Below are 17,667 nucleotides of genomic sequence, written 5' to 3' on the forward strand. Positions count from 1 at the left end.
TTTGGTTTGGTCATTTTGTGTATTAGTTTAGGTATTTGGGTGTCATTTTGGGTTTGTTACGTCCTATTTTAGGTCTCTGATCATCTGTGTGTTGTTTTGATCATTGTGCGTCTCATTTTGGTCTTTTGATTGTCATTCTGGACATTTTGTGTTTCTGTTTAGGCAACTGGGTATCATTTTGTGTTAATTTGTGTGTCTGTTTGGTCATTTTGTGTCTTCAGTTGTGTTTCCCTCCCCAGTTGAGGCCATGAAAAATGCATTTAAAAAACTCAGAGAATGTGTTATTTTCACAACATTGTGGTTTCTCTGGATTATTGACAGTTTTTTTTATTGCAGTAAAAGACACCACTTCTAGGTTTATAATGCAGAGCAAAAATAGCAAAACAGCAGGACACAAACCAGCATCGTCTCTGCCCTTGTCTACTATGATACCCGTCTGCCAAAGGCCACAGACTGCAGAACACGATGACAGTCCTGGTTGTAGATCTGGAAGGACCTTCTCCTCTCTGCTGGCTTCACTTCTGACAACAGAGAGTTGCTGTGGTAGTGTCTCCCAGCAACAACACATGGAAACAAAGGCTGTAAAGAAGCATTAAGTAAGATTTTAAAATGGCAAAATCTATGTCTGAATGTCTTAACTTTACCTTTTCTATCTAAGACCTGGATTGAAGGCAAGCAGTGAATGACATGGTGGTGGAACCCAGGTTCATGAGAGATGGGATTGAGGAAGAAAGCTGCATTTAAAACAGAAAATACAATCACATCTCTTGTTGAACTGGCTCTAGGTTTGGATTCATGAGGCAGAAAGTCTCTCTACTTTTATGATTAGGCTTACTTCTTTATTGATAAAGCTTATAGTTAAAACTGGCAACCTTGAATCTTCCCTTAGTTATGCCTAGAATGCTGGGTGACTTCCTATGGTGTACTGAGCAGCTGTCCCATTGCATATCACTAACTTTGTGTCTTCTTTCTCCTGTTCTTCTACCAGGGGTTTCTTCCCAGTAAAGGTAAGTTTTTATATTTGTTTTTTTGTCTCACTGTTGCAAAGCGCTGCTCAAAGGAAGTCAAAGAGAATCTTTGGACTTTATGGGTTTCTTTCTATAATTTTCTACCTTACTACATGAAGTGCCTTTAGATGGCAGGGTGTGAGTTGCAGTTATTTTAACTGAAACGAAGAGAATGTGCCCATCTGCAGGACTTTAAATTCTCGCCCTGCTTGGTGTTTCATCACTCACTGGCGTTTTGGAGTCGCTGCATCCTTCTGAGCTCATGCATCGTGTGTTCCAGCCCTCTGATCTGGTTGTTGTGGAGAAACAGAAGTCGAAGGCAGGTCAGATGATTGAGAGCACCTGAATAAGAGATGGGGGGGAAACATATTAATAGACATGACTAATTTTTTTTTTTTAAAGCTTCTTATCAAGGGAGTATATGGGAGCACAGATTTATGCCTGCAAGAGCTGAACATAGGGTGCTGAAGTCCACTTTTTACTCTTCTCCATTTATCTGACAGCTGTGTATTTACTTTACTTTAGAAATGATATTGAAGACATGGAGCCTTATAAAATGCAGTTTAATTACTGCCTCTCTTATTGAATCTCTATTGCAGTGTTTCAGATGTCAAAGTTAGTTGCAATTTTGCAATCTCTCCTAATTTCATCATCTTTAAACTTTTCAAATTACTTTATTTGAAGGCCAAAAAGGTAAAATATTCAATATTTCACTTACAAAAAGCACAAATGTGTCTTTTGACACCATTCTTGATGGCACCATCCTTCAGATTTAAGCTTCCTTTGCTGTTAACAGTTCCATGTTTTTACTTGAGTAGGATTTTAAGACTTGTACTTAAAATGGAATATTTTTTTTACATTATTGCTTTTTCTACCACCTTTAAAGAAGCATTTTGTGCTTCTTCCCATCTAGAAATTACAGGGAGCTGTGCTTAAACTACATCTAAAAGTGAAAAGCAAATTTTAAAATCACTAAATTGGCCTGTAAAGTTTACAATAGTTAAAGATGAACCTGAAACAGACTTGATGCTATTATTTTCAAGGTGGAGTTCTGTCAGGCAGCAGTTGAGGGAACGACAGCTGAGCTCTCTGATCTGAAAGAATCAGAATGCGAATCAAATAGTTTTCCGCTCAATTTAAACCTCAAAAAGCACCCTGTTGTTGAAATGCATACATTATAGTGGAGTACCTTGTTGTTGTTCAGCCACAGCTTCCTCAGAAAGTGAAATCTTGATAAGTCAGGGACACTGGTGAGTTTTCTGTACAACAAAGCCACAAAATAATTCAATCTTTTTGTGTAAGTAGCCTGGATATTCGTGGAAATCATGCTCATTACAAGCCTCAGGCATGCATTTTAAATAAAAGCAAAAGTTTATCTTACTTTTTGACCAGACTGAGTTGGCAAACATCAATGTCCCTCCTTATTCCATGCTTCTGGAGAAAATCTTTGATGTCCTGAATTTAGTGAGGAAAAAGAGAATTCTAAAAAGTTACTCATGTGCACTAAAGTTAAAATTGTTGTCAGCCTCTGTTTAAGGAGAAGCTGTTCACCTTGTTCACCTCCATTGTCTCTCCAGACCGGTCACACCTGTTGCCAGGGAACTCAACACAAACACAGAATAATTAGTTCTCTTGTATTTCAAAAAATTACACAAGTTTTCTGTGAGTTTGCTTCTCATGTGATTGTTTTGGTAGAATAAAAATGTTTCTGTTATTCATCTGTAGGAGAGGCAGATATCCAGGAGAGGGCAGTGTTTTACTATAACTGAGAGGCAAATTTAACGGAGTTTGGTTTTCATGTGTGCAGTGGAGGTTCATAACTTTCGTTCACCCCCCCCCCCCCCCCCCCCCAAACAGCTGATTTCACCCTGAAACAGGAGCAAGATAACATAAGTAACAGCAGCTGGTGCAGCTTTGAAATGAATCCCTCCACATTTGACCCCATGATTGAGAGAAACTGAAACTCCTCACTCAAATCCCATATATCACCACTGATTTTCATTTTAAGGAGACACTGTCACACAGCTCAACACTGCAGTGGTGGAAAATCATTCTACAAGTAGTTTAAAAAAAGTATTACGAGTATGTAAGCATCCAAGTATTTAGATACGTAGTAGGCATCTTTACTATGACTTGCAAGGGAGACTTTTCACTTTTTTGCGGTCAAAAAGCAAAATAAAAAGACAACACAAAATTCATAGAGCATTTGATTTAGTTCTCACTGATCATTAATCAGAATTTAAACAATAAGAATAAAATTTAAGTAGCTGTTGTCATCAATAAAGTTTGTTTTTGTGTTGCATGCTGAGACAAAGTGAGTGAAGTTCAGTAAATTAGTGATATATTGTCCTCCAGTGTGAATCATTCATCAGTAACAGCCTGATTTTACACATGATCCATGATAACAGAGGCGCATTTTAGAAATACCATACAGTCAGTATTTTAAAGACAACAACCCTAAAATTTTCGGGATCACTTATGTCTTAGTCAGAGGAACCTGCTCTGTCCTATGTGTCCTGCACTTAACACACTGGTTAACAATACAAAAAATGATGATTTGTCTACTTTAGGCTTTTGATTTCAAGATTAAAACACAGCAGACAGAAGTAGATTGTGCTTTGTTGTGTACTTCTGTGCCTACACAAAACCGTTTTCCTAATATAGTGTAAGTCCCCTCAATGTCGCAGAACCATCTGGACATAAACACAAGGCCTGGGAGTGTCCTTTGGTGGTCCTGCATTGTTGGCAGTGGATCCTTTGGGTCCTGTAGGTTGTGGGGTGGGGCCTTCATGGATCAGGCTTGTTCTGATGCATCTTGTAGAAGCTAAATTGAATTGCATTCTGGGGAGTTTAGAGATTGGGTCGGTGGATTGGGCTCATGGTCAGGTTCCTCAAGCAATTCCTGAATTGTTTTTTCAGTGTGGCGGGGTGTATGTCCTGCTGGAGGAGGCTGCTGCTGCTGCTGGGGAGTATTGTTGCCAAACTAATATCCACATGGATGCTTGGACCTGTCAGTGGAGTTAATGTTGTGGCTGATCGTTGCAGATGAGGGGAAACACGGATGAAAGTATATCACACCACCCACCTATCTGAGCAGTCTACAACTAATTCTCTTAGCTCACACAAAGACTGGAAATAGGAAAACTGCCATCCCGGCTGTGCACCATCCCGAAAGCTCATTGAACTTTAAAAAATGATGCATGACTGTAGAAAGCATTTGTTACAGGTGTTAATGGACTGTTTCGTGGATGCCACTATAACTTCTTGGAATCTGGAAGTGTTGCTAAACATTTTGAAGAACTGCCACAGTTTTTTGTGTTTTCAGGCTGTCTAAGTGTCTTCTGTCTCTTTTAACTCAAACTGACTCCATGATGTGTCATACCATCTGTTGCAGAGCTCCTTGTCCTCTTGTCCTTATTTTGGCTGCAGACAGTTCTTCATGATTCCAACCTCCTAAAACATTTTTAAAAAAGCATGGACTATAATAACAGCATAAATACCAGACATGATAATATAGAATAAACTACGGGAATACCACCACTGACTGAGATGCAACCTGTCAGCCATTGTTTGACTTTGGCTGGGAACTTTTCCAAACTTGTGTTGCCACGGTGACCGTTCTCTCCTGGCTTTGTTCCAGGTGTTGTGCATACCTTTTGTCACCCTCCGGTCGCTCTCGCCACACCTCCCATCGCTGCATACGGGCGCTTCCTGATCATGCACACACTTCTGCCGTGCTGCCTGTCAATATGTTATTAACCCAGCCACCTTTCATTTCCCATGAGGGTCGGGGGCGACGAGTTCCTGCTGCCGAGTTTCAGCGTGCACAGAGAGAGTCGGCTCTCAGCTTTCTCTTTCTTTACATGGCGCCAACACAAAGGCCGCCACCTATCATATTTACTCTTCAGCATTCATTTAACTCGGTCCCATGAGAGACTCCGAAGGGCGTCAAAGTGCAACAGTCTTCTGAGAAGAAGTGGCCATGTTGTACTTTATTTTCTGTCGGAAGTGGAGTGAAAGAGCCTCTAGGGTCACTGTTTGAGGATAAACAAAAGAGAGAGGAAACAATAACAGAGGCTGAATGTAAAGCCTAATGACAGACAGGGCTCATCTGCTGAAGGAATAAAAACTGAGTCAAAGAGGAACAATTACTTTTATTCAAGTTAAGTTATAAGAGTGTCATAGTGAAGATCAACAGAATTCTACCTTTTTCTCATGGCTAGTTACTTTGGATGCTAAAAACTGAGCAACTAGTCACAGCAGGCCAGTGGACTCTGGCTGGATTTCTCCACACACCAAGCAAAGCTAATGTTAGCTTCAATAGACAGTGGACTGCTAAATGTAATGATTTTTCACCAGAATCAGTGATTGCAAGAAATGAGCAGCTTGCTTTTGAGGTTGGTTCTAATGCATCCCACTGATGATCAACCAGAGTTTGATCTGAGAAGTCTGCAGGCCGAGACAACACCTCGGGCTCTTTGTTGTATTTCCTGGAGGTCTTCCTGAGCAGCATTGCTGGAGCGGTGTGGCTACCTGCTGAACACACCAATGTCTAAGAGGTCGCCTACGTGTCAAAGTAGCATCCACATGATTTCTAAGTACATTGTCAGGAGATGATCAATGTCACTTACTTCACCTTTCAGTGGTTTTAATTCTGTGGCTGATCAATGTAAAACTAAAAGCCCGTAGTTTAAAAGCTACTCAGAGTTTTGAAAAGTAACAGCAACAGTAAAATAAACCAAGTGATATTCATGGAACCTCTGATAGGAGGAAAAATTCACAAAAGCACACATGAGGAAGCGAATCAAATCAAAGATTCCTGTTGCATGAGGCTTTTTCTTTAGCTGAATGAATAGCATATCTTTGGGCGAGGATTTACTTTTCAACAAGGCTTCTATGGACATTTCCCCACTTTTGTTGTTGAACACATGATCGTGTCAACACGGGTGAGAGGTAGTGGGAATTTATACAGGAACATTCCTAAAAATCTGCCCTTTCAGTCTTTCTTTGTCCACTTCAGTGTAGGAAGCGACATCTTTGAACTTTGACTGTGCCAAAGCAACAACAATAAGTTACTTCGGAGAACTCAGCTACTCTGTGGTTTGGTTCAATTAAAGCATTTCTTCCACAACTGATTTAGATGATAGCCTTTCACTCAGGAGAAGAATGATACCCTCTGTCTCTCCGTCCTGAAACTCAACCACAGCCCTAAAAAACAGTGTTTGTGTGATTTTAAAAGCAAACAGGCAAAGTGATCTTGGCTATCAGCTTTCATTCACAGGAGAAACAATTAGTGTCTATGCTCGACGCCTCTTTTCATATCGGTAAGACAAGCCTGGATTGAAGTGTTACCCACAAAAGTAATTATATCTGTCACTGTTTTGCACAGAGGACAACACAAAGACTCCAGTTAGTCTGAGCACTCAAATCATTAGACGCGTGAATGACAGGAACTGAGAGGTCGGCTGAGACAGGACAGACAGCAAATTACACACAGACAGTATCGGTTTTCATTCTTGAATTAATCGTGCGCCTGAGAGAGGCAAGTTCCAACGTGGAGAATATTCAATATGATAAAATGAGCAGAAGGTAAATCATGAGCTGGTGTCTCAGACTGTCAGCTGTGTTGACATGTGTGATTAATGCTGTGTCACTACTGAAGGAGATCAGTTGAGGAATCGATCGGTGCTTGTCATAAATTCTCTGATTTGTCTGACACAGAAAAACACAACAGATGTCGAAGTGCTCATCCGTCAAGTATTTCTACGTGTGGTAAAGTCAAAACAAGCTCGGTTAATCATTTTTGAAATGGGTTCATTTCTCTACGCTGAGATTCTGTTTGGATTTCTCTTGACTGCAGTTTTGCGGTCTGCAAATATCTCCTAATTAGCCACATAGCTGCTTTAACTCTGTTTCTGTTAAGTGGTCCATCACCCTGGACGAAACTACAATATTTCAGCAGCTATTGGATGGAAGATTGGATGGATTCCTGGTCCCCAGAGAATGAATCTTTCAGAATTTTGTGGTCTGCTGACTGTTCTTTGTCCGTAATAAGTTTCAGTTTTGTTGTTTTATATGTGTCTCTACAAGTGTTGGATGGATTGCAGAAAATTTTGGGACAGATATTTGGAAGCATCTCTGTGGTTCTATGATCCAGAGTTCAGTATAAAGTTAAAAAAATGACTTCAATAAATGAGAAATCAGCAAAATTGATACATTTGCATTATGTCAATTAGAAACGACGAGTTGATTTGACTAAATTCCTTTATGATGTTTTACAGTGTACAGTTAGAATTGAGGCATAAATATGTTACCATACATACATGTTTTTTTTTTGTTTGTCTTTTTAAACTCAACTCTGAGGACAGTTTAAACAAACCAAACTGTGCCTTGCTTTTCCTGGTGCACTGGAAACTTATACAATCCAAGAACAGCAGGAGTCACTAAAAGCTAAGCCTGTTTATTCCTGCATCACAGCAGCATCCAAGCCTTGAAGAACAACTCCACCCTGCAAATATAGCAACAAAACATTTTCACCAAAGCAGAGTCAACACATGTTCTGGTACCTCCAGCAACACTAAAATCTGATTTAGGACCATTTTGGATGCTCATTTGATCAAATCTACATTCTCATCTATGTCTGTTATTTTTTATAGAGGTATTTGGTTGCTTTTTCTCTGGCTAAGACTATCTTAATATTCAATGCTGGTTTTTGTTCTGCAGTAAACCAATTTGTTGTTTTATCTGTTTTGCATTAAGGGTCAAAACTTAACTTCTGGCTCATTCAAAATGCAGAAACTAATGCATTAGATACACAAAAAACAAACAAACCAAAAACTCAATTTAATATCAAATCGAATTGGGGTGTCTTAGCTTTTGAAAAATGAGAAAGTTTTGCTAAATTAAATTTAAATTAAATTAAATTAAATTAAAATTAAATTTAAGTATTGCTTGTGTTATTTTTTTATGTGTTTTCCAGACAGTTTATTTCTGATGCTCTTGTCTTCCATTTCGTAGATTCTGATAGAACTTGCTGGATTAATGTGAACAGGAGCATAATAACGTATATTCAAAGGAAAGATTTACCCTCACTCCTTGCTGATGAACTTTATTCATAGTTCATATAATACTATTATCTTGCTTTTAGCTGCAATCTTAAATGTCAGATATAAAACATTTTATCCCACACTGAAAATAAATCTACAAAAATTGTTGAAAACTGGCTGCAAGAAAGCCAGAAAATGTGAGAACAAAACGTAATACTGCAATATTTAAAATCTGTAAGAGCTATAAAAATAACAACAAATATATATAAAGCCATTAGATATTTTCAAGATTTAAATACAGGAACATAATGCCATTTTCTGGCCACATATGACATTTTGAAAAATTATGTAGTTTTGATTTGGACATTATTTACAGTTTTTTTTTCTTAGTCAACATGCAACATAATGCTATTTTAATGTGATGATGCTAGATATCATCCAGAATTTACCAAGATAGGTTAAGTCTGTTAGAAATGCTTTACCAATTTTCAAACATACAAAATTTTTCTTTCAAAAATGCAAATATCTATAAAATAATTATTTTTTTTGCTAATTTCAATACAGCATAAAATAGTGGGATTTCTAGGTCAAATGATTTTAAAAACATGAAGTATCATCGATACAAATACTGATTTTGGATGTAAACGTTATGTACAGTTTTGCACATTTTTTGTTAGTTTATTTCCAGTCAACATATGAAAGGATTTACTATTTTTTAATCCTTAAGGTATGTAATTTTTTATCAGTAAAATTGTGATATTTTAAATATGTTTTTTGATTCAAATGCATGAAAAAAATATGTAATTTCAAAATAAAATGCTGTAAAAGAATGAATTATCATTTATAAAAATATAGATTTTTGACATGGACATTATGTACAATTTTGACCTTTTTTCAGGGTTAACATGTAAATTAATACTTTTCAGTGACTAGTTATTGTCTAAATTCAGAAAAACAGGGAAAATCTGTAAAACAGCAGTAAGTTGTTAAAAAACTGACAGTAATTTAAAAAACAAACATATTTTTACAGTGCAGCTATCATTTATCTTTGGCATGTTGATTTAAAACCCGTCAAAATTTTGCTAATGAGCCAAAAATCCCTGTAAAGCTGCCCCCCTAAACCCATCCTCTTCATCACCATGGAGAAAGTCATCCTCCAGCATCCAGGAGCGACATTTCAAATGAAAGAAGTGGGCGGGGCCAACGTCGTTGCGTACATTCGTGAGGACCAATCAAAGTCTCCCAACTGAGACGCACCTGAGTAGCTGCCAAAGCGGGAGGCGGGTGGGATGTATAAAACTGCGAATCTCACATGAGGCTCAGCCAGCATCGGTCCACTTGCAGGCGCTGAACGAGTCTCACTTCACTCCAACTGCTCCTCCAGATTCAACATGCAGCTCAGCGCGCAGGAGTCGTGCCATTCCGTCTTCTTGCTCTGCCTCCTCCTGAGGAGCTGCCAGCCCTTCAAGAACGACGCCACGGAGAATCTCTTCTCGCATGTGAGCGCGCCAGTACCGGACGTCCAGAGCAACGTGTCCCTGAACCGGGCGCGGACCGGCGGCAGAGGGGCGGCGGGCAGCGCGGCGCACGACAGAGGCGGTGAGTGACACGTCCTGGAGCGGAGGAGCAGAAGATGCTCCAACATCCAGGGGAGCTTTAAACTGATTTAAGCTGTTTTTTTTATGACAATGTGTGTCTTTTACATTGGTGCATGTTGGTTTGGGGTGAATTGCATGCCATCTTTGATGTCTGGACACTATCTTTTCCGAATTTATGCGTAAAAATGGATTACTTTGGGTATATGTGGTGCAGTTTTACCCTCCACAGGCTCCATGAAGTCAGACTTTCACTTTAACCCTTGCTCGAATCTTTCTGCTCTTCTTCGCTAAAGGGTTTCAGCTCTCAAAACTCTAAGACAAAGTTCAGGTTTATGCACCCAATGTCCTCATTTTGCCTTTTACCTCGTTTTGTCTTTACATCTCAATGAGCTAAATGGAGGGCCTTTAATCAGGCTCTTAATCCCATCATTATGCCATTCCTGAGAGGGATTATGTCACACTAACACTTTAAAACCTCATCATCAGTTGTAGAATAGAAGCACAAGAGTTCTTTGAGGTACACAGACATCACTGTAACTTTACCATACAGTCCTGCACAGACATGGGGATATTGTGGAAAGGAAATTTGCAAAAAAAAAGCTGGAGTTGGGTGTAACACCCACCTGGCTGGCTGGCCGAGCAGCCCACTGGGTGTCAGTGCAGCTGAGTGGAGGTTTTCTCCCAGTAGCCGACTGTGAAGGAGGAGAAATCAGTTGCATTGCAAGAAGGAGGCAGAAAGAGACCGTACGATGGAGCTTCTGCCCTCTTCATTCATCAAACACCGTCACAGAAAGGAGGGAGCATTGTCACTGAGGTGTATGGAGCTGCTGTGAATGGAGTTAAGCTTAGGTTACAGTGATAGAGGGGAGAGCAGGGGGATGGAGTTTGTAGCCTGCAGGAGAAATACTCTGCTGCACAGAAATAATCCTCCTGTTCAATCCATGTTTTGTTTTTTGTTTTTTTTAAAATAGACTTTCTCTTTTTTTTTTGATTACACAACTTTTTGAAGGAGAAAGGGTGAGATGCTTTTGTACTCCTCCTGGGACTTGCCAGAGGCTGCAAGGATGCTCATGACAAATAGAATGGCAGTAATCCTCAATTATCAAGCATTACCTTTAAATATCATGATGAAGTAATGATATCGAGTTACTGTAAGTGTGCGATTTCTGTTGCCTCAATTAGTACCGTAAAGCAAAGTGTCCACTAAATCTGGCATTGGCGCTGCAATCATAACCTTTTTTGCAACTATTTTACAATTATTTTTTAGCAAAAAATACCGCACGAAACCGTTTTATTTAAGCCTTCCAAGTGTGTGGATTTGCAGCTTTTGTGTTACATTCAGGTTTCTGTTTACTTTCAGTATTTACTGATACATTACAGTGAAAACAGATTACAGAGAACACTGCTACTCAGTTGATCTTGAAAATAATCAGCAGTTGCATCCCCATTTGGCATTGTTTATGATTTTTTTTGTCCAGCTACTTGTAGTGCCTTCTTCCTAGTATGTTTTACTGTCCATGTCTTTTAACCCATAATAACCCAGACCCACTTTCCTTAAAGGACTTAATGAGTTAAGGTCAGACATAAAACTTTACAAGGAAGAGATTGGGGCACTCAAAGTACTTGTTACTCTGGTGTCACCGTTGACTTTTAAGCCGGTATCACCAACAAAAATTTCTTTATGTGACTGGTGAAAACTAATTGCATAATGACAACAAAGATCCCTGACTTGACTTCCAAATTTCTCATCCCTGATTCTGTCTCCCCACAGAGCGAAGTCAAATCGGCTGCAGAGAGCTGAGGTCCACTAAGTATATCTCCGACGGCCACTGCACCAGCATCAACCCCATCAAGGAGCTGGTGTGTGCAGGCGAGTGTCTCCCGGCTCAGATGCTGGAGAACTGGATCGGCGGAGCCCACGGCAGGAAGTTCTGGGGCCGCCAGAGCGACAATCAGGACTGGCGGTGTGTCAACGACAAGACCCGCACCCAGCGCATCCAGCTGCAGTGCCAGGACGGCAGCACGAGAACGTACAAGATCACCGTGGTCACCTCCTGCAAGTGCAAGAGGTACTCGAGGCAGCACAACGAGTCGGGCAACAAGTTCGAGGAGCCGGTTCTGTCGCCGCCGCAGCTGCTGCACAAACACAAGTCCAAGAGCAAGAGGAGGCTGGGGAAGAACCGGCTGAGTGAGAACTGGCACGAGACTGAACCCTGAGAGCAAATGGACTTTTAGACTGACCCTAAACCTTCAGGAGTTTTATGTCTGTGATGTTAAGACACAACATCCAGAGGTTGAAGTTGTGGATTATCTCTGTGTGACTGATTTATGTGAAGCTAGTTCCTCACTATGATGGAGAAGTCCAAAGGGGCATGCTGAGGACTCGTCTAGACATTTTAATCCATGTGGTTGAAGATAATGTGAACAAGACTGAGCTTTCTGGAGCCGAGAGCAGAAACACACATTATCGCAGCTGTCGCCCTGTGCATGCGTTCCTATAATCATGTTATATGCAGATGGAGATGTGTAGCCAGCAAGGCACCAACACCAGTAACTGACACACGACATACTGAAGAAAAACTCACGTGTAAATATTTGTACATATATCAAATTCTTACTTGCCTTTTGAAGTATGACCATGTGTATAAAATTTTACTATGTAAGATTTATGATGTATGTATGATGTAATATATTTTCTGTGGCAACATAATTGATCATTTTTTGCTTAACTGACGTCATCATGTGGGTGAAAAAGTCTGGAAAAGCTTTGCCATCGATCATCCTTGTAATGACTGTGTATGAAATAAATATCACTTTTTATCACGTGTCGTTTGCAGTGTAAACTGTGCAGCAGTTTTCAGAGTTGCATCTACAGGAGGGCTGACATTAAAGTTTAACGTAACGTCAATGACGTGGAGGAAGGCTCCCCAGAAAAAGGAACAGAAAAGAAGACTGATGCCTTAGAAGAGCAGATACACACAAATACACAAATTCACAAATACAAATCGCCTAGAAATGTATGTTGTCCAAAGAGAGATAGTAAGGGAGAACGTTTGTGGTAATTTACCATCCTATACTGTTGATAGAGTCAAAATAATGTCACAATGTCTATCATGACTTTCACACTAGCACATGTTAATATTTTTGCATCAGTGTCACTGCAAATCAGAGTTGTTCAACTGCAATGAGTTTATTATTGACATCTAGTGAGATTTGCTAACTCAGACACCTACTTGCAGTGGGAGATATCTTAAAATCACGCGATAATTTGGACCTAAGTCCACTGGCAGCTGCTTTCTTTTCTACATGCGTCAAGCTGCTGGAATTTACCTTGATGTAACAATAAAGGAAATAGAGTATCTATTTAAAAGTAAGGTTGAAAATCAACACATAAAACTGCAGCCCATGGAATGTAAAATAAGGTTCAGAGTAAAGTATGTGTTCCCTATGACTTTTTGGTTTAATGAATGGTTCCACTGACTTACAAGATATTCAAACATGTGGTTTAAGATAGACTTTGTCAGATAGGCATAGAATTACGCAGACACAATGCAGATTGCACAAATGTACCCGAGTATTCCCATCTTTGATACTTCTTTTTTCTTTCTTTCTTTCTTTCTTTTTTTATTTTACTTTTACTAAGCTACAACTACAGTGTGGTTGGGTTGGGAGATGTCTTAATAACACACAAACCCATCCGAGAACATGATTTGTGCCAGAGGTTTTCTTCTTTAGCATGGATCGTAAAAAAAATAGGCTACTATTAATTAGTCATTGATTCAGTTTAATAAAAATACTGACATGAAGAAGTCAAATAAGGAAAAAAAAAAACAAAGAACAAACAGAAATCTAACACTCCATGGTGCTGAAATCAGGAAGCAACAACAGTTCCTTATTTTTGTTATTCAAATAGTTGTAATAGGAAAAATGAAAAATAAAAAAAACTAAATTAGACTTCATTTATCAATGTTGGATCTGTTTTTTTCTGACTAAAAAAAAGTGAGCTTCCACGAAAGCCACAGAGTAGTTTAGACTTGCTTTATTATACTACATTGTACTATGATTTTTTTTCTCACTTTGGTCCTCTCAAGATGACTGAGATATGCTTTGGAGCTTTAACCACATCACAGAGAATAAAGTTGGTGATTTAAGACTTTGCATCAAACAGCTGTTTCCAAGAAGATCATGAGCTGCCACACATATTATGATTTTCATTACAGAGTTAATTGTTTTTATTTTATTGTAAATTTTGACTCAAATAAAGACATAATGGTGTTGAAACATTAGTCTGTATACACCATAAAAGCTATGTGCTGCAGCCCCGTTTCTCCACTCTGGAAATTTAGTTCCTCAAGCTGAGAAGCACTTGTTTCAGCACCTTTGCCTTGCATCTAGAAGATCCCCGGTTTGCATCCCAGCCTTTCCCAGCATCTTTCTGGATGAATTTTGCATGTTCTCACTGTGTATGTGTGGGTTTTCTCTGGGTACTCCAGCTTTCTCCCACAGTCCAAAAATGTGCTGAGGTTAATTGGTAACTCCAAACTGTCCATAGGTGTGAATGCGACTGTGCATGTTTGTTTTTATATGTAGCCTTGTGATAGACTGGTGACCTGTCCAGGGTGTCCCCTGCCTTCACCCTAAGTCAGCCGGGATAAACTCCAGCCTCCCACAATCCCAATGAGGATTAAGTAGTGTACAGATGATGGATAAAATATAATATGCCTTTGAAGTAAAGTGTGTAAACAGTTAATTAAAATCGACCGAAAAACACTACTGCTTTAATAATAAACCTATTTTAAACTTCTTGTCCTGTTATGAATTTAAGCAAATTTGTACAAAGAGCCAATCGCAGCTTGTAGTGTTTTATTGTGAAATCCTTCACCAGAACTACAGCAGTTAGCTTTGTTAGCTTCCAAGCGGTGTTTCCCTGATCTCCATCCACGTTGCCTCCAACTTCCACCCCGCCCATCCGCCGGGAATGGACAGTTTTGGGAAAGACCTGCTCTGACCCCCTTCTCCCCACCCCTACCCATGAGCTGATGGAGGTCAATGACATTAACATGCAAAGTGATAACTGTGAACCGGACAGGGCCGCTCATCCCGGGATTTTCCTATGCCACCAGGCCGGGAAGAGCGACCACCAGCCGGCGGGACGCTACGTGGACTTCCCGGTGTCGGTAGTTCTTCCTGCGGGCGGTAGCGGAGAGAGAACCGGACTGCAGACCCCAAAACAGTTCTGCTCGTTCCTGGGCAGACCGCTCATAAGCTACACTATCCAGGCTTTCGAGAGGTAGGACAAGATTCAAATAGGATAAGTGAGAGGTTACGGTCCCAGCTGTGAAGGTATGAAGGTGGAGCGACGGCAGGAGATGAAAACATGCCTTACACACTCCCTCCATGGCCGCATTAACCCCTTTAAAGGCCCCAGGGCAGAAACCAGTTGTTGGGCCCCTGTTTCCTCACATTAATTTACAATTTCCTCAGTCAACCTTAAACAAACTGAAGCTGTCATGTTTTAAAGCAAAAGCACTCTGTTGATGTTTATATTTACTGCTGTTGTTACACTCAACAAAACTATAAACACAACACTTTTGTTTTTGCTCCCATTTTTTATGAGATGAACTCAAAGATCTAAAACTTTTTCCACATACACAATATCACCATTTCTCTCAAATATTGTTCATAAATCTGTGATAGTGAGCACTTCTCCTTTGCTGAGATAATCCATCCCACCTCATAGGTGTACCATATCAAGATGCTAATTAGACACCATGATTAGTGCACAGGTGTGCCTTAGACTGCCCACAATAAAGGGCCGATGATTCAGCCTACTTGCATCCATGGTAGGCTACAGTAACAGAAAAAACACAAAAACAAATTTTCCACTTGGTAGGCTCTAAGCAAGCTAAAACTGTATGTTAATCTTAAAAGTGTAATTTTGACCATGTGCATTTACATTTTTAAAGTTTTCAGACACTTTTTTTGTCTTTTGTCTTTTTGTAAACAAAATCTTAATGGTCTAATATACCCAAAGTTGTCAAGTGATTGTTTTTTTTTTTAGCATGAACTTACTCATTAATACATGCTAATACCTGTTATGTCCTCTAGAAAAAAAAGCTCACTTATTCACCTTTTCTACATTCTGAACGCAAGGTTTCTATTCTTCACACTTCGATTGCGACTGCCAAAATATTTGAGCTTTTCTTTCCGGCAGACAAACACAGTCATATTTTCGACAGATTTTCGCTCCGTAACTGAAGTAATGAGAAGGTGGATGTTTACATTAAGTCTTGATCATTTCCTAAAACTTCATTGCAACAAAACAACAACAGCCGGTGTTTGTAATCACATGCGTGTCCTCTTAGCTTGTTGTCAGTGTTTATGTGCCTGTCAGGAAATGAATGCAGCCGCTGCCTGTGTGGCCCGCCGGTCACAGAGAGGCTCCCAGTAGAAGGAAAGTCAGAGGTCATCAGCAGCTGACCTTTGAAATCCCAACCTGGTCACTCATTTTACACGGTGTTGTGTTTTTGTGTACTTGTGTCACATGTTTTGCAGTCCTGACATTAGCTGCATCTTTTAAAGCAACCATTTAACAGCACTGAATTCCTGTATGCCTCTTACAGCCCTAGAAAGAACAAACATTTAAATAAATATATCAATAAATATGAATAAAATATTTCAACAGTTGACAAATTTTGCCTATTAGTATTCTTCCTGAGAGCCACATTAGAAGACTGATAGTAACTGCTCTCATATCTGTATAATAAATTTGGATTTAAAACCAGTAGCCTGTTAGCTTAGCTTAGCATTAAGCCTCAAAGCAGGCACCTAATGGGAACACAACTTGACTTTGATTTTTATAAGGATTAACTGAGAGACAACATATTTAGAAAACTTTACGGATGCTTGTACACACTTTTTTTTTCACTTCTAAGCAGTCTGGCTTGATGTTTCCCCTTACTTTCAGTCTATACACTAAGTTAAGCTAACTGTCTTCTGGCTCTGCCTTTTTATCTAATGGACAGATGTTTTAAATATAAATTTTTGGCCAGAATGTGAAATGTATTTCTAAATAAAGAGTGTAAATGTATTCCTTTCAGGGGAAAAAAAAATCCAACCAACAAACTTCCCTGGTTTTAGCTTTGTAAATGTGATAATTTTCTGCTTTCTCTGTTTGGTATCCCTGCAAATTTAATATATTTGGGTTTTTCAGTCAGCCAAAATAAGCAGTTTAAAGATGTCACAGTGTGCTTTGGGAACTTTTCAGATTCCTCCAGATCTTTCCAGATTACACAAGCAAAAAAAAAAATTAAATTACTTGCAGCCACATTTCTCAGTCTGAAGTGTCACCTTACAAAACAGACGTTGCTGAGCAGCTGGTGTGTTCTCGCAGGGTGTCGTGGATCCAAAGCATCATGGTTGTTGTTGCCAAAGAAAACATGGACCTGATGACCGACATCATCCAGCGCTTCCAGCACAGGAAGGTTCGGGTTGTGCCCGGCGGCTCGACTCGTCACAGGTCGATATGCAACGGAGTCCTGGCTCTGGGTGAGGAGGAAGGAGGGAGGTCGGCAGCGGAGAGGCCGAAGGTGGTCATCATACACGATGCGGTGCGGCCTTTTGTGGAGGAGGACTTTCTGTACAAGATAGCAATGGCTGCCAAGGAACAAGGGGTCAGTATGATGAAAGCTAATTTAATAAAAAATATTCATCGTTAGGAGCGTTAGAAGCTTTTGCAAGCTGGAATCCATCCAACATGTTACGTCTGCTACTTTTTCTCATCAATTTACTCAAGTGTCCTTTCTCCTTTATTTCGGCTAGTTTGGACGAGTGAGAATTTAAGCAACACAATAATTTAAGCTGAAACAGTCAGTATTTCTCTTGTTTGTCTTTAGTAACTGATTAGAGTTCTTTTTGATTTATTTTCACTTACAATATTCTCTGGTCCAGCTTGTCAGATGAATATTCGGATACCCAAATTATTATCCGGATAGTGCCGTAGCGAACGAATATTCG

General features: G+C 39.8%; 3 protein-coding genes across 4 annotated transcripts in view; 2 read left to right on the forward strand and 1 right to left on the reverse strand.

Moving 5' to 3' along the window:
* Positions 1-407: 407 nt before the first annotated feature.
* On the reverse strand, positions 408-2,573 carry LOC127536369 (leucine-rich repeat-containing protein 72). Its single transcript, XM_051956409.1, has 7 exons — positions 2,559-2,573; positions 2,389-2,441; positions 2,197-2,266; positions 2,020-2,101; positions 1,244-1,349; positions 645-715; positions 408-521 (listed from the first exon to the last, which is right to left on the reverse strand). The coding sequence occupies exons 1-7, from the start codon at positions 2,571-2,573 to the stop codon at positions 424-426; spliced, it is 495 nt and encodes a 164-aa protein (XP_051812369.1). The 3' UTR covers positions 408-423.
* Positions 2,574-9,300: 6,727 nt separating this feature from the next.
* On the forward strand, positions 9,301-12,474 carry sostdc1a (sclerostin domain containing 1a). The gene is made up of 2 exons (XM_022197384.2): positions 9,301-9,652; positions 11,423-12,474. Exons 1-2 carry the CDS (start codon positions 9,445-9,447, stop codon positions 11,866-11,868), a joined length of 654 nt encoding a protein of 217 aa, XP_022053076.1. The 5' UTR covers positions 9,301-9,444; the 3' UTR covers positions 11,869-12,474.
* A 2,066-nt stretch (positions 12,475-14,540) lies between these two features.
* crppa (CDP-L-ribitol pyrophosphorylase A) overlaps positions 14,541-17,667 on the forward strand; it is a 59,632-nt gene continuing 56,505 nt past the window's right edge. For both annotated transcript variants that reach the window (XM_022197382.2, XM_022197383.2), the window contains exons 1-2: positions 14,541-14,941; positions 17,045-17,324. In XM_022197382.2, the coding sequence (XP_022053074.2) occupies positions 14,691-14,941; positions 17,045-17,324 (531 nt within the window). In that variant the 5' untranslated portion in view covers positions 14,541-14,690. The remainder of the gene's footprint in view (positions 14,942-17,044; positions 17,325-17,667) is intronic.

Source organism: Acanthochromis polyacanthus, chromosome 12 (genome assembly GCF_021347895.1).
Source record: "Acanthochromis polyacanthus isolate Apoly-LR-REF ecotype Palm Island chromosome 12, KAUST_Apoly_ChrSc, whole genome shotgun sequence".
NCBI classification, from domain to species: Eukaryota; Metazoa; Chordata; class Actinopteri; family Pomacentridae; genus Acanthochromis; species Acanthochromis polyacanthus.

Excerpts from the sequence above, each read along its gene's own strand:
- LOC127536369 (XM_051956409.1), bottom strand. Across the intron at positions 2,267-2,388 it reads CAACTCAGTCTGGTCAAAAA|AAAACTCACCAGTGTCCCTG; the intron begins GTAAGATAAACT and ends TTTGTTGTACAG. Across the intron at positions 2,102-2,196 it reads TGTGGCTGAACAACAACAAG|ATCAGAGAGCTCAGCTGTCG; the intron begins GTACTCCACTAT and ends TGATTCTTTCAG.
- sostdc1a (XM_022197384.2), top strand. The coding sequence starts at position 9,445 with ATGCAGCTCAGCGCGCAGGAGTCGTGCCATTCCGTCTTCTTGCTCTGC. Across the intron at positions 9,653-11,422 it reads CGCGGCGCACGACAGAGGCG|AGCGAAGTCAAATCGGCTGC; the intron begins GTGAGTGACACG and ends GTCTCCCCACAG.